Source organism: Coccinella septempunctata, chromosome 6 (genome assembly GCF_907165205.1).
Source record: "Coccinella septempunctata chromosome 6, icCocSept1.1, whole genome shotgun sequence".
Taxonomy (NCBI): Eukaryota; Metazoa; Arthropoda; class Insecta; order Coleoptera; family Coccinellidae; genus Coccinella; species Coccinella septempunctata.
In genome coordinates, this window is record NC_058194.1 from 16,200,395 (window position 1) to 16,215,625 (window position 15,231).

Consider the following 15,231-nt stretch of genomic DNA (forward strand, 5'->3'; position numbering starts at 1 on the left):
AGTTCTCAACAGGTCTTTTTTTCTATGAATGGAAAGTATTCTTAATTCTTACAAATAATTTGAGAGAATTGAGAGTTATTTTTGCAATATTTTGAAATGTGTATTTGACATGAATCTCGGTTCAAAGAAAAACACTTTTTATTCACAACAATTTTATTCATACATTTTTCATTCAATTAAGGATACAAAAGTAACAAAATATATAGTTTCTTCCAGAAGAAATATATTTTTATAAAAAATATATAACTTCATCAAAATTTGCTTAGATTATACTTAATCTAACTTTTTCATGAGATCTTTCAGTAGCTCTGCTATCCTAAACGAAAGAAATCAATACTAACTAATTTGAGACATCAAATTGGCAAGATTCAAACATATTTAGGTCAGAGTACTACACTTTCAATCAGGAGAATTCTTTGTAGAAGTTCTCCAATGTAAAACAACATTTTTAACATAAAAATTTATGTATAAACATTTTGAAAACTTAGAACTAATATCACAAACTCATGATATTTTTGTACAGCAGGCTTGCGCAATTAAAACTTATTTTTAAGTTATGGGTAATTGCACTCTGGAACATCAGTAGAAAATTTAATAGGTGATTAAACTTTCGGTTTGAATCTTGACATATAATATTCGCAATCAGCACAATATAAATTACTTAAAACTACAACTTTTTTTCTGCACAAATTACACTTAGTCTTGTCTGGAATACTGTTATTGGCATTATTCACTAAAATGGGAGTCACTACAGCTTGGGGCATTAGGGGGTCAGTTCTTTCAATATTCCCGTCAAAATTTCTCACTTGGGATATTTGGTTGTAAGCGTCTCTTTCACTGTGGGGGGAAGGCACTCTTTGATAAGGATCGTACATTTTTTGTTGATCCTGATCAGCCCCATAGGTCCTCGAAGGTAGCCTTTGATATGAAGGATTTTGATTCATATTGTAATCATTAGAGGGGACTCTTTGATAAACAGGATTGGATGTTTGTTTCGTGGAATAAGGAACTGACTGGTAAACACCTGTACCAGTCCTCGAGAGTTGAGTGTGAGCTTTCACAGGTTGTGGTGGATGTTGATAGGCGGGCCTCATAGGTTGGTTTCCATAATTTTGCTGTTGCATATTCGGAGAGTGACGAGAAATACCTTCACTACTGTAAGGATTTTGAGGTGTTGGTTGACCTACATATCCTTGAGAAGATGAAGGATACATATTTTGGGACGGATAAGAATTCAAAGGAAGACTGGGAACTGCTGAATTGACTTGGTGAGATTTTTGTTGATACGAGTTGTTATAATGGGCACTAGCAGGTAAGTAAGAAGGTGTTTGATGAGTATTTTGGAGAGAATAGTTGTATGAATGAGGCTGTTGATGAGGGATTTGTTGATGTACTTGTGGCTGTTGTTGAACGGGATGTTGCTGCTGTTGATTGTGAATTTGTGATTGCAGTTGTTGATGATGGACCTGAAGTTGCTGTTGTTTATGATGAATCTGCGGTGGCTGCTGCTGATGTTGTTGGATTTGATGTGAAACCTGATCAAAACTTTCGCTTCTATTATTGTATAACATATATTGGTTATGGTGTGGATTCCCAGGGTAAAGTGGTTGCTGTGGGTGTGACGGCTGTTGTGAGAGAGTTGATGGATTTTGAGGAACATAATTGTATGGCATACTGTTCCCAGAATTCTCTGGATACGCTGAATTATAAGTATCGTATAAATGATTACCAAGTTGAGGATTTTGAGAGGCACCAGTTGGATATTGTGAAAAATGATTGACCGAATAAGTTGGCTGAATTGATGGAATACCATTTGACAGCATAGAACCATTTGGCGTTGTATTCTTATTATGAGCAAATGCTACACTAGAGTAAGCTGACTGGTATTGTATTGGAGAAATAACTTTCTGAGGGTCTTGATTAGTGATTTTAGTGATAATGTTGGGATTAGCTATTTTAGAATTCTCCATTGTATTTCTCATTGTGATGTCGAATAAGTTTTCACTTGACGTTTTATGTTCTTCCATCGAAGGTGATTGACCAAGACTATTCAGCACTTTCTCACTATCCTCTGACATGTTTTTTGTTTCGATTTCATTGCTTTCTGGTTTATTTATGGCAGAACGAAGAACACGTTCTAAAATTGGATTTGGAATGTAACTATCATCTTCTTGATCCTCTGCTGTAGCAACTAGGATCACTTGGTCGCAGAATGAAACACTTTTCTTTTTCCCTAATTTAGTTTTTTTACGTTCTTCGATGGCATTTTGTTTATTACAATTAAGTGTTTCTTGTAAAGTAGCATTGATCCTTTCTACTTCCCTTATTTCTTCTGCAATTTGTTCGGGAGCTATGGACTCTGATTCTTGTTTCTTCGTCAGGTTATTGCTACATTCCTCATTGAATATTGGCTGGTTTTTATGGGGAAGCACTTCTATGGAAGGTTCGGGCCTCTTATTTTCAAATTTAGACGTCAAATCTCTCACGGATGCAGCTTTCAAGCTTATGTCCCCTGGCAAAAATCTTTGAGTATTCACAACATCACATCCACCATCACTTTTCTTTGTGAAACTTTCTATTCGTTTAATTTTCAGAGCAGCTTGTTTTGCTTGAAGTTCTTTGAGCCACGTTTCACCTCCTGAAGTTATCGAACAAGCTTCCAAATGATGTTTGGTTGTATCATTGGAAAATATTTGTTCGCGTTTATTTTGTAACTGGCCTTGTAGACTATCAGTGCTAACTCTGGGCGGAAGTGACGGTTGCGGAAGATGTTCATCAAGAGCTGACAAGTCTAGCGGAGGAGGTGGTGGAGGAAAATCTTCGCTTGCTTGCCTAGAATGTACCGTTGAACCTGCCGGACTAGGATATGGAGGAAGATCCAAAGGTTGCAATAGGTGCTTAGGTGGAGCACAATCTACCTGATCTATACTATTTAAATGATCGATAGATCCTCTGGGTTCCCTATGAACATCAGCTGTTGTCACTACTGTAGTTGGTTGGCCTCCATAACTGCTTGTACTAGTATTGAAACTACTGTTGCTGTTATTGCTATCATTGAATTTTTGTTGCAGCTGTTCGAATCTCAACCTTTCTAAGATCGAAGTGTCGTAGCTCATACTATTATTCAGCTCATACAGATTTTGATACTCGTTCTTGCAGTCCCTTAGTTCATCATCATTCATTTGAGGCTTTGACGCAGTTAGTTGGGAAGTGGTACGAAGAGGTGGAGGTGGGGGTACTTTCGGAACACTCAGTATTTTGCCAGCGCTGGCATAAAAACTTTTCTTCATCAATTTACTCTTCTTCAAATTAGGATTGGTGTTGTTTGGACTGAACTCTAGGTGGCCTTCAGATAGATATCCACTCATAGATTTACTTTTGTCAGCATTTTCCTTGAGACCTACTTTACTATCGTCCACAGAACTTAATTTTGGAGGTACTTCTGGAGACTTCATTTCTGGATTGGCATCAGTTAGATCGGGCATGCTTCTATTCTTTCTCTTGATCAGTCCACCCATCAATAGCTTCCTTCGTATTTTATGTTGTTTTTTCGATTTGCCGTCCTTATCCTTTTCTTTATCTTTTTCTTCCTTAACTTTAGGTTTGATATCTATGATTTCAGGAGTAAGAGTGAATTCTACAACCCTTTTACTTCGGTCTTCACTTCTTGAGCGCTTTTCTCGTTTACTGCTTTCCTTCTGTTTCGATCGTGAGAAGAAACTACGCGTTTCTTTTAAAGGTTCCTTTTCATTTGGAGTTTGTTGCAATGGTTCCTCAATGTTTATGGTTTCAATGCGATTTTTCAATAAATCTTTCCTCTTCGGGAGGGTTGCATATATTTCTATATTTTTATGGGTGGGTTTATCAGGCTGTGGGAGGTTGGTCAATAATTCTTTGCTGTTCTGTCTGGAGTGTTGACCTTTGTCTCTTGAATTTTGACGAGAATGTCTGCCACTGCCACTACTCCCCTCTCTAGTGTGTCTAATTTCTGGAGGAACAGCTTCCTTGTTAGGAGCTGTTTGGGTCATTCTTCTGTGTAGACTTCTTGCTCGCATGATACAAGTGTTGTGTTTCATTCTGGCTAATGTAAGGGTTTGAGGATTATTATAAGGTGCGTTCATTGCAGCTCTGGCCTTAGTTGCAGCAGCATTGCATAACGCTAAAGCAAGAACTAAATCGTGCTCGTCTTCTAATTGTCTAGATTTGACTAAGAGTTCATCAGCTTCGTCGCACAAAACATCGCAACTCTGATTACCTTGGACAGAGATATTATTATAATCTTCTGGTATCTTAGCAAGGTGGCCTATTTTCATCATATGCTGTAGTGTAGTCATCGTTGAGCTATCGTTGGATGACAGAGAGTAAGAATCGTATCCTGCATCGTAAATTGCGCTGCCAGCACTAGACGAGTCACTCTTAACTAATGTTGGGCTTTCTGGAACATTACCGTGAGGAACTTTTCCAACTAGATATAAATAAGGATTTTCCATTGTCGTGGACGAGGCAGAAGAAGCGCTATTTCTATCACCACTCCAATTACCAGAGTCCCTTCTCCTGGGGAAATTCATACTATCTGACATGCCTTCAATTCCAGATGAAGACCCATTACTGAGAGTTCTGTGAATGTTAACAGAAGGTTTATTCAAAACGTCTAGATCTAATTTTCGGACATAGGCTTCTTTGCGGCTAACATAACCATCTGGAACGTCGCTTCCATTCTGTAAGTTGTTCTGAATTACTGAAAGGTTTTGATACTCGTTATATGGTTTCGGTAGTGGAGGTTTTTGATTCAATGCGCAGTCTGGGTTTGGTGTTATGGCTCTTCTCGTGTTCCCAATATTCGGTTTTTCCGGGCTTGGTGTGACAGATCGTCTTACGAAGTTTTGTGGAGGGTTCGTTTTTTTAGACGAAGATTTTTGCGGAACAATTTGAGTGATTTGTTTTGGAGCATTTTCAGTATTGACAGGAGTTCCATCTGGTGTGGCATACAGGAGAAGAAGTGGTTGGTATCTTCCTTTCCTACATTTTTCCACTACTTGCTCCCAGTGTGGACCAACTTGTCTAACTGTAGCATCATCGAAATAAATCCATACCCTCAGTTTCGTGTGGAAAAAGAAGGTGGAATAGTGTTTTCCGTAATATGTGACTACTCCAACCAAATTATGAGTGCAGTTTTCGGTCCATTTCTTCTCCGTGACAGAAGTGAATACGTCTCCCAATAGCATCGTGGTTCCAATAGTGGAAAATACTTCCATTATATGTTCTAGAGAAGGCCTTTCGGAATTCCAAACTAGGCCAATTGATACTATTTCGGGCCAGTTCATCAGAGTTCTTGTGATTTGAATGACAGCACCACAGTGACTCTGAAATAAAAAGGAATAGTATAAGAAACAGCCTGCCAATTTCACGAATACGAATGAAAAAGATTATTTTAGTATGGCACTCGATGTCTGTATCCAATTTCATCTATAAATCTCCTGTAGTTGGCCAACAGTTATTGTTAGCTTTTTGCATCTATACATACTTATTTCAAAACAAAAACAATTCACATTTTACAGGGGTCTATATTTTCTTGTTCTAGATTCTAAATGTTCCTCATTATAATGAGTAATAAAACAATAGCTAATACAAAAATAATAACTCACCGGACACATTCTGACATCGCCCATATTTCCAGCTTTCCTCAGTAATTGACCGAAAGATGTGTGGTTATAAGGCGAAGCCCTTGCATTACCATTTCGGACTTGATAGACTAGTGTAGATGTGGATACATAATGCACCATCTGAAAAAAAAAAAAGATAAGTTGTTTGTGAGTTATTTTACTTTTTTTGTAGTTTATTCAGAAGGTATTGAAATTTAAATGAACCAAATATTTGGTTTTCCAGAGATCAATTAACTAACCTGTGTGTATGACAGCGGTTCTGACGTTGCTCCACAAGAACCACATACTGTTTGTTCCACCAAAGTCATTGCAAATTTCTGATGTGGTATGCAGTGTTGTGCATTGCACATGTCTTGGGATTCGCCATGTGCTATATGCATGTGAATTCTCAGCAGTATGTTCTCGAAACATTCTGCTGCGTCGTCCATGAATCCTAGCTGGAAACGCTGCTGGTCAGAAAAACTCTCAGCAAGTGCCTTCCTGAGGGCATCTGGTGGAAGAGCTGATTCATTCGAGAATTGGAGTTGAGAGAAGAGCTCCTGTAATGAAAACAGATATATGTTATTTTATTGCTGGAATATAAAATAGGTAAATTGGAGTCTTGAGAAAATAAAAAAATCGATCTTGGCTTGTTGGCTGCTGGGTGGCGTCGGTTTCTTTCGATACTTTCTAGAATGCGTCAGCATTTGAGAAGGAATAAAACCAGGGCCGGCGCGAGTAATTTCGGCGCCTGAAGCAAAAAAATTTTCGGCGCCCATGCCAAAATGTATCAATATATCAATAATAAAATGTACAGGGTGGGCAAATTTCGCACAACAGCTTTTAAACCAGAGGAGATAGAGAAACTAGCAAGAGTAGTAGTCATTTTCGGGCACTTCTTTTGTTTTCGAGTTATAAGGGAAAATTTTAAAAATAGGGATATCGAAATAAATTTACATCTCGGCTAATACTGATTTTACACTGGATTTTATCAGGATTTTTAATTACGAAGCTATGACCCAAAGTTTTGTTTTTTTGAATGGGAACACTAGATTTCTTTGCAATTTTTCGAAAGCTCAATTTTTACTGATTATTCATAGAAAGAATGACATTGCGGGAAGGAGGCTGTTCTTGGTATAGGAAGCTGTATGCTCGTCCAAATGAAACCATAGAAATATTGTGAAGAAAAGTTTCTGATCATATTTTATTATTTATATTGATACAAACCATATGATGTTAAATATTTTTGAAATCGGTAAAAATTAAGCTTTCAGAAAATTGCACAAAAATCTAGTGTTCTCATTCAAAAAGACTTTGAGTCATAGCTTTGTAATAAAATCTGAAAACAGAATCGGCCTATCATTTTTAGATTTCGTGTTATAAACAAAAATTGAGATTTTGACGATTCGGAAAGTTCTCATAACTTTTTTGTCTTTGAAGTTACAGATCTGAAACTTGAACCTTCTTAGGCACTTTCATACGTAGAATTTACTGACAAAAATTTTTTTCCAATTCAAAAATAACAAATTCAATAAAAGTTTTCATTTAAAAAAATTAAAGTTCACCTAATGATTCGAAATGAAAAAAAATATTTTGAGGTCATCAGTGGATTCTAAGTAAAAAAGTGCCTGTAGAAAGTTCAAGTTTCAGATTTGTGACATCAAAGACAAAAAAGTTATGAGAACTTTACGAAATTGTAAAACTCAAAAGCGAAGTATCGTAGCAGGCTGCGGTTTTCACCACTCTTAGTTTCTCCGAAAAAGAGCTCGGAAATGAGTCATCCGTTTTCTTCTAGATGCTATAGTTCTCGAGATCCTCTCAGTAGACAACGAATTTTGCCCACCCTGTACTTCATCACTAACAACGCCCACCCCACAAAAAAAATCCGCTCCGATGATAATACACACATTTCTTCTTCCCATGAATAATTTTGAATAAGAGCGTAAAAAAATTTGATTCTAGTGAATACTTGAAATTGAAGATGAAATTCCAAAAGGCGGATGGTAAACTGAGCCTACATGCCGCCCCTCAGAAAGTGGCGCCTGAAACGTTCGCTTCACTGTTTCACCCCTAACGCCGGCCCTGAATAAAACCGATTCTCGTTACACAATAGCAGAACACTATGCTATGCTGCTGCTATGAAATATTTTCTAGAAAATATTTCAACTAGTTGGTGTTGCCAGAACGTGGAAATTTTCACTGATTGAAGAAGTAATCAAGATGTATACTTCACAAGATACACAATGAAAGAATAGAGAATTTCCATTTGGAAGATTCGGGCTGCTGATTTTATCGTTCAATTTTATTTCATTATTTTTGGTTGAAAATGCTTGAAATGGTTGAGATATTGGTACAAAGCCTAATTTGTTTTTTTTTTGAGAAATGTGGAAAATAATTTCCTTTTTCGTTTAGAATTGTTATATCATTGGCTTTGTCCAATGAACTACCTACTACATTTTTCGTGAAATGTCTTTGAAAACCATATATCAATAGGAGGTCTGTAGCGGGAGGAAAATTTAATTAAAAACTGAATGGCAGCGATTCCCTCTTTTATTGTCAGGTAATTCTGTCTCATTGAGGTAGAAGTTGTGTTGCTCTGAAGACATCAAATAAGATCGAAACCATGGTCAGCCCCTACCCTACCCTACCCTTCCTCAATGAGACTATCTTTCTTCGGCACCCCAAGTGATGCCTAGGCTAGTTCGATTCAGATCGTAACATTTTTGGATATTAAAATCGACAGGTGTTTTGCATCTGAATATCATTATATTGTTGTAGGTATGTATATTAAATTTTTTGCTCAATAAGAAGAAATAGTTCAATTCAATTGAAACTCAGTACAAGTTGTGTACCAATACTGTTGGGCAAAATTCTGTATGGTCGTATCCCTAGAAAATGAAATATAAATAATGGAAAACGATTCTTAATTTCGAAAATATTCGGCAACACTCAAATTTTGCACGAACCTCCGGTATATTATCTTAGACAGAGTCAAGTTTTGATTTTCGACTGGATCTTATTTTGGATCATTTTTTTTTTGAGCGATTTCAAATATTCTTGTTTACACAAATGCATCAAAATGAAAAAATTCGGTGAAAATTGATTTGACGAATACGCAAATCAGCTTGAAATAAAAGCATCAGATTTAACATTCATTGCTGTGCTTTCGGTATACTAGGTAGATTCACAGCCGTCTATATGGTACTTTAGAAGGCTGTCTCTCAAAATCCCCAACATCTTGACATGGGCAAATTCTTCCGGAAATACCTGAGCAGCGAGTGGTCGAGATCTACAGAGTCGTGCCGTAGAAACAGAAGCAGTTCCGAGAACTGTAGCATATTGAGGGAGGCCATTGTTGCTTTGTGAACGAGGTGAAGAGAAACTTTCAGGGTATGACTAATCAAGATTCGTGTCTTAAAATGTCTACGTTCAGAGAAAAGAATGGCTGGCTAGCTGTTGTGAAATCGAGATACAGTGGTTTATTGTTAACAAAGGAAAGAACTTGAACCTTTTAATATCCACCTCTTTTCATTGCGTGAGTGAAAATTATTCTGTTCACCTTTGATAATGATATAGGACTATATGATGTTGGTGCTATTTAAACCAGCATTAGGTGTGAGCGATTTGCACACGCTTTATTGAGCTATAAGTGGTTATTATGACATAATATGAGGGGCATTGCAACTTCGGAGAAAAAATAAAGATAATTCAGAATTGATTGAACCACTTATCACAAATCAATATGGAGAAAATTCTTCGAAACCTCTATCAGCAAAGCAAAAATATTGTTGATGTGGAATCTTGAATCTCTCAGAAAAGTACATACATTTGTAGGTCACTTATACTCATGAATAATGTTTTTTAACATTGCCTCACAAATACATTGAAATTTTTATTCGTTATTTATATATAAAATGCCCAAAGATTAATAATCTCAACATAAGAAATCATATTTGCTTGAAGCTTGAATCATATCTAATAATTATTTATTGCTATTGATTTCTAATCAACATATGTCCATTTCTAAAAGATTGTCAACGATGAACATAAATGTACCACGAAGCTTGAATAAATACCAAGGAATCAAGAATCAAAATATTTGTTGACTTCGAATCGACAAATATGGAATTGCCTCCTACTGATATGTAGAATAAATACAGAATTGAATACAGGAAGAGTATCAATTTGGCCTTTACTCGCTGGAAGTTATAACTCCAAGCAATTCTTACACTTTCTTCCATAATTCATTCGATACTGACGTATGTTTTTGCCATCTCCACTTCAAAAGGGTACTTTGAGTATTTCAAGTGAGGACTAGATGAATTATGGTAAAAAGAAATATTAGCGTTGAATATTATGAACTGAAATATGTATTGAGCAATTCAGGTAATTTCAATGTTCAAGTACACACTGGTGACAATGATAAAATATCATTTTAACATGTTTTCAAAAATTTGGGTGGAAAGCTTTGGTAGAGTGGGGGAAGCGAGATCCTTATCAAAACACTATCTACTTCAAATAAAAATTGTTGAAATCTTCCAACATATTATGATGGCCCACGAAAATTTAACAGAAAATAGTATAGTTCATTATTTCTCAATTATTATGCGAATACACTGACCAAAATTATTCACTTTCCCTCCATCTTCAAGAGTTATTTCTTCAACGAAAATTCTATCACCTACATATTTCACGGATGAATAAATAATGAGTTCTAAACTGTTCGATCGATTTCTGCACAGCTATTAACATACTCCAATAGAAAGTTGAGTTTGAATTTTAGTTATTACTTGTTGCGAATTTATTTTTGATAAAATTGTAACAAAATTGAAGTATCGACGAAACCAAGTGGTCTATTCAGTTTTTCGGACACATAAGTAAATCTTCGTTTGTTTATCAAAGCGAATTATTTTTTGTTGTATTCTTTGGGTATAAGAAACAAGGTGAAGTACACGGGCAAGCCCACCTAAAAGTAGGTTTTGCGCAAACTAACGGGACTTGGTCGAATGGTGTTAGGTCATAGCTTCCATTCACGTTTGTTGTCTCTCATGCTCAGGATAGCTTGCACAAATCGCAGAAGAAAACCGGTATTTAAAAGCGACAGTACCTCTGGTCATTTTCGATTATGACTGATATCAATCTAAATCTAACTTACCCACTTCATGGTCTTACCGAATTGATTGGTATCATTAGATTCATGGAAAAATATTCGATATACACCTTTACCAAACTCAGTTTGTAATCTGTTTTGTTGTTGATCTGTTTATACATGGTGTTACCAAATAAGTGTCTAAGTTTTTAAGGGGTGATTTCTTGTCGAAAATTAAAACGGGCCTTTTATATAAACTAAAACTCTTAAGCCTTTCCCTGTAATGTTTCACGCTTTCAAAAATGAGTTTAAAAAAATTATTATTTTTTATTGGAACCATTGAAAGTGCTGGACAGTTGAAGAAATGGAATTTTGTGGCATGTTCTATCAATTAAATTACTGAAACATGCAACCCCTGTTCCATTTTTCACTAGTACTTTTATATTAAACAAAATTTTATTTTAAAAATATGTGTTGAAAAGAACGACTCATTGCAAAACTGCAGTTTTCTTATAACAAAATGAAATAAAACATTGTGCTAGTATGTGCCTTTGTAGCTTTGATTTCTATATTGTAGCCTTCTTATTGGTAGAACATGCCCAATAAATGTCATTTCTTGAACTTTCGAGCACTTTCAAGAAAAAAATATATATTTTTTGTAATTTTTGATAAGTTGTCACTTTTCGACGAAAGGCATAAGAGCTTTAGTTTACATGACAAAAAACCTCCGGGATTTTTAAAATTACGATAACTTAGTTATCAAACAAAGAAGATCTGTTTTTCCATTAAAAAAAATCTTCTTGGAATTTTACATGTAGATCTTGAATGTTGTAAAAGTTCTTCTATACATTTCTTCAAGGATCCTCTACATGTACATTATATAGAATGTTCACTAAAGGTGCAGTAAAAATGCTGGAGGGATTCCTTCATTCCTTGTCCAAAAACATAAATATTGGGTCGAATGTTTTTGTCTTTTGAACTAAAAACACAATTATATGAATTTCACTAGCATGAGTTAGCATGACACGTGTTTCCCTATCACAATAGCATCTTCAGGTGGGTTAAGGTAAACTGCTTTTCGTCGCATCTTTAGTAAACATCCTGTATACCTAGGGTAACAATATTCAACCGAATATTCAGTTGTTTCATTTGATAAACGATATATATGGCTTAATTCTGTTAATTTCAAGGTAGGTTAAGGTTATTGTATGAATATACCGCAACATGTGGTCTGCATACTGTAGTTCCATAAAGTTTTCGTTTCCTAAACTTCTTTTTGTACATTCCAAAATGTAGAAACTTGGTCTTGGATTTCCATCTGTTCACCAATTGTGCTCTGAGATACCTATCTTTTCTCAAAAACTTCTGAGAAGATTTCCAAAAAACTTTGTTGAAAGAATTTGAGGCATGTTTAATAATTAGAAGCATCATTGATAATAATATTTAGATCAAGCTATAAATGGAATAAAGTGTGGAAATTAGTTCATTTTTCATTATTTCAATATTTTCAGTATTTGGTTTTTCTCCTAGCTTATCGAGAGCTCCATTGCTTATCAAGAGCTTGTGCTCATTAAGGAATGTGTATTGATTGAAAAGCGAAAAGTTAACAATGCATTGTTTGCTACATCATTGGAAATACAATAATTGGCCTTGATATAATATATTTCCGTTCTCCCTATAACTATTGTGATCAAGGATAATAATCGATATATGTATTATGTATTAGATAATTAGATTTTGTACACATTAATTCCAACTATAGTTCGAATGGAATGCGAAAAGTTGTTTACAAAATCGAAAGAATTCATTCCATTTCATTTTTATTCGTTTTATCGTACTGATTGTCCAAGGTACCTCAGTCTCAGAAGTTCTTCAGTTTTTGTTTGCGAGTTTGGATATACATAATAATACTTCTTATACAGTGTCTCCGAAAAGAAAATGAATAAGCCTGAAACATAGTATAGGCGTTGGCACTGCGAATAGAATACAAAAGAAATATTTCGTAATCTGTCATCAGTTTTTGCAAAAAAAATTTAGTATGAAATGTGATAAATTTTATATCATCACTTGGATTTGATAGCCGAAGCTTTTCAAAGAATTGTTAAATGATTAAGCCAACCGAAAAGACAAATAGAATCTAAAAAAATACGTTTTCATTCACAAGGATGGCAAGCCTTTCTGAATTCGTCCATTGGATTTTGAAATATTTCCAATAATTTTTTTTTCGTCGACATGAACAAAAAATGGCATTTTAGGTATTAATTTTCAAACGAAAAGTCGACTATGTTTGAAGGCGAGTACTTTTCGTACTGATTCACTTTTCATTCTGATTTACTTTTCATACTGATTTACTTTTCGTCCGGCTTTCGTCATTAAGCAATATATTAGATCCAGGGGCGATTGAATCAATTTTGCGACTACAGAATTTAATGAAAACATAAGTGACTGTGAAAATAACTGTCATTTGATGTTGTCAAATTAATTCTTCACGAAATCGGCTACATTTTACCAGTGAATTAGGTACGTGTTCTGAATGTTAGTGTTCAGTATAATCAAGAATGATAGCTATATGGATAACAGTAACACTTCACCAGAACTCAGGGAATTGGCAATTACGGACACCTAGATGAGGCCATAAAACGGGTAACTTCTTATTTTCACAAAGGTTTGTGTGGTCGACAAAAAAATATAATATGCTCCTCGGCAAAAAAATGTCTATATTGTCTCGCCTGCTTGCAATCCTCAGCTACGCCTCAAGCTCGACTGTAATGGACAGTTTTCCATCCTTGGTACATAAATAACTATTATGGTTCTTTGTTGGTTATATAACCAAATACGTGTGCGATCTTGAACCGCATTTGAACTATAATAATCAAGAAATTAAAGAAGTTTTTCTCTTCAGCCTAAAAAGCAGTATTTAGTTGGAACAAATTCAAATAATTAAAACAATTAAGACGAAGATTTCAAATCGAGATTACATCCTTCCGTCAATCAGAAAACTACGTCCGCCATTCTGCCACTAGAATGGCAAGAAGAAAGGAAATTCCCATGGGATATGGCCATTGTTTGAATCTGAGTAATTATCCAAAAGTCCCAGAACTCAGTGTCAATGTTTTCCTTTCCATTGAAAATGGAATTGTGTAAGATAGGCATGGGAATTTTAGCCGCAGTTTTTTAGGTGAAAGATAGCAGCAACTTCTTCGGGTGATTCATGGGTCTGCTACTTCCAACAAGCAACGGTGGTGATTCAGTTCTTCAGGCATTCCACGTATACACTTGAGTCACTGAAATTTCTGATGATGGGTGAAAGAGGTCAGCTCATAAAATCGATGGTTTTGAAATATTTCAGTAATTGAGAGCAGCGGATATTCTTCATCGATTTCGTTTAGAAGAAAACTGGTTCTGTTTGATCGCTTCTTCAGCACTAAATTGCTCTATATAATTAAGCCGTTTATCTGGAATGTTTGAAATACTTGATAACCAAATTTTCCCCAACCGTATTTTCTAGAGACAAAAAATTTCATTTATTATTTATAATATCACGCGAATTGATCTGGAAAATATCAATTTTTTGTTGACCTTCTTCTATTTTCAGGAGATGTTGAAGTTAAAATGAATCTGAATATTATTTTAACTGTTTTCGCTGCATAACATGAAAAATTTGTATACTGCCTTTACATGTCAATTGTAAGGTGAAAAGAAATCTAGAGGCATCGTTGGATGTTCACTAAAAGCTTGTATCCTGTATTGAATAATATTGGTTTTAGTCTTACTCTTAATCGGAATCAAACTTCCTGATAGACCAAGAAACGGTGATGATAGTTGGCCTCTAATATTATGTCATAAGCGAGGTCATAAGTCACCCTTGGACTTTTTCTTTGGGTTATGAGAAAAGTCAACTCTATAAAAGCATTCCACAATGACCACAATTGATACATGAACAAAAATAGATGAGCATAATATTGTTCCAGTAATAAGTGAATTAGAACCATAGGTTACTGGGTGATTCACAGTGATGGACTAATTGAAAGCTAATCCTAATTTCGTACTGAAAATTAGTTTTCCATGAACTTCAAATAGCTCATTGCGGATTGCGAATCAACCTGTATACCATTAAATATTTCAATTGAAGAATCGTCAGCTATCTAAGATTATCCTTTGGCAGACATCATTTATTACCTATTCTTCATTTAGCAATGAAATATTTACAAAAATTGATGCAACAGTTTTTTAGCGGGCTCAATTATTAGGGAGTATTCAGATTTCGACTACCAATACTACATCTGCATTTCGGATGTCACTGTCACTACTATAAGCATAGACATAGAGACATGGACTGAGCAATGCCAGCATGAAATTGGCTATTTATTAGAAAGAGAGAAAAGCTCGTCGGGATATACCTTTCTCTTTTTTGTTCACATTAAGGTGAGTGTAGACTAATCAAAATTCTAGAAAAAGACAACTGCATTCCCGACGTGTTTTTCTCTCTGTCACTTTTTT

The 15,231-nt window shown here is 35.3% G+C and overlaps 1 protein-coding gene across 3 annotated transcripts in view; it reads right to left on the reverse strand.

Moving 5' to 3' along the window:
• Nucleotides 1-135: 135 nt before the first annotated feature.
• LOC123316085 overlaps nucleotides 136-15,231 on the reverse strand; it is a 74,161-nt gene continuing 59,065 nt past the window's right edge. For all 3 annotated transcript variants that reach the window (XM_044902054.1, XM_044902056.1, XM_044902055.1), the window contains 3 exons: nucleotides 5,903-6,202; nucleotides 5,646-5,783; nucleotides 136-5,363 (listed from right to left, as the gene is read on the reverse strand). In XM_044902054.1, coding sequence (XP_044757989.1) covers nucleotides 603-5,363; nucleotides 5,646-5,783; nucleotides 5,903-6,202 — 5,199 coding nt within the window. In that variant the 3' untranslated portion in view covers nucleotides 136-602. The remainder of the gene's footprint in view (nucleotides 5,364-5,645; nucleotides 5,784-5,902; nucleotides 6,203-15,231) is intronic.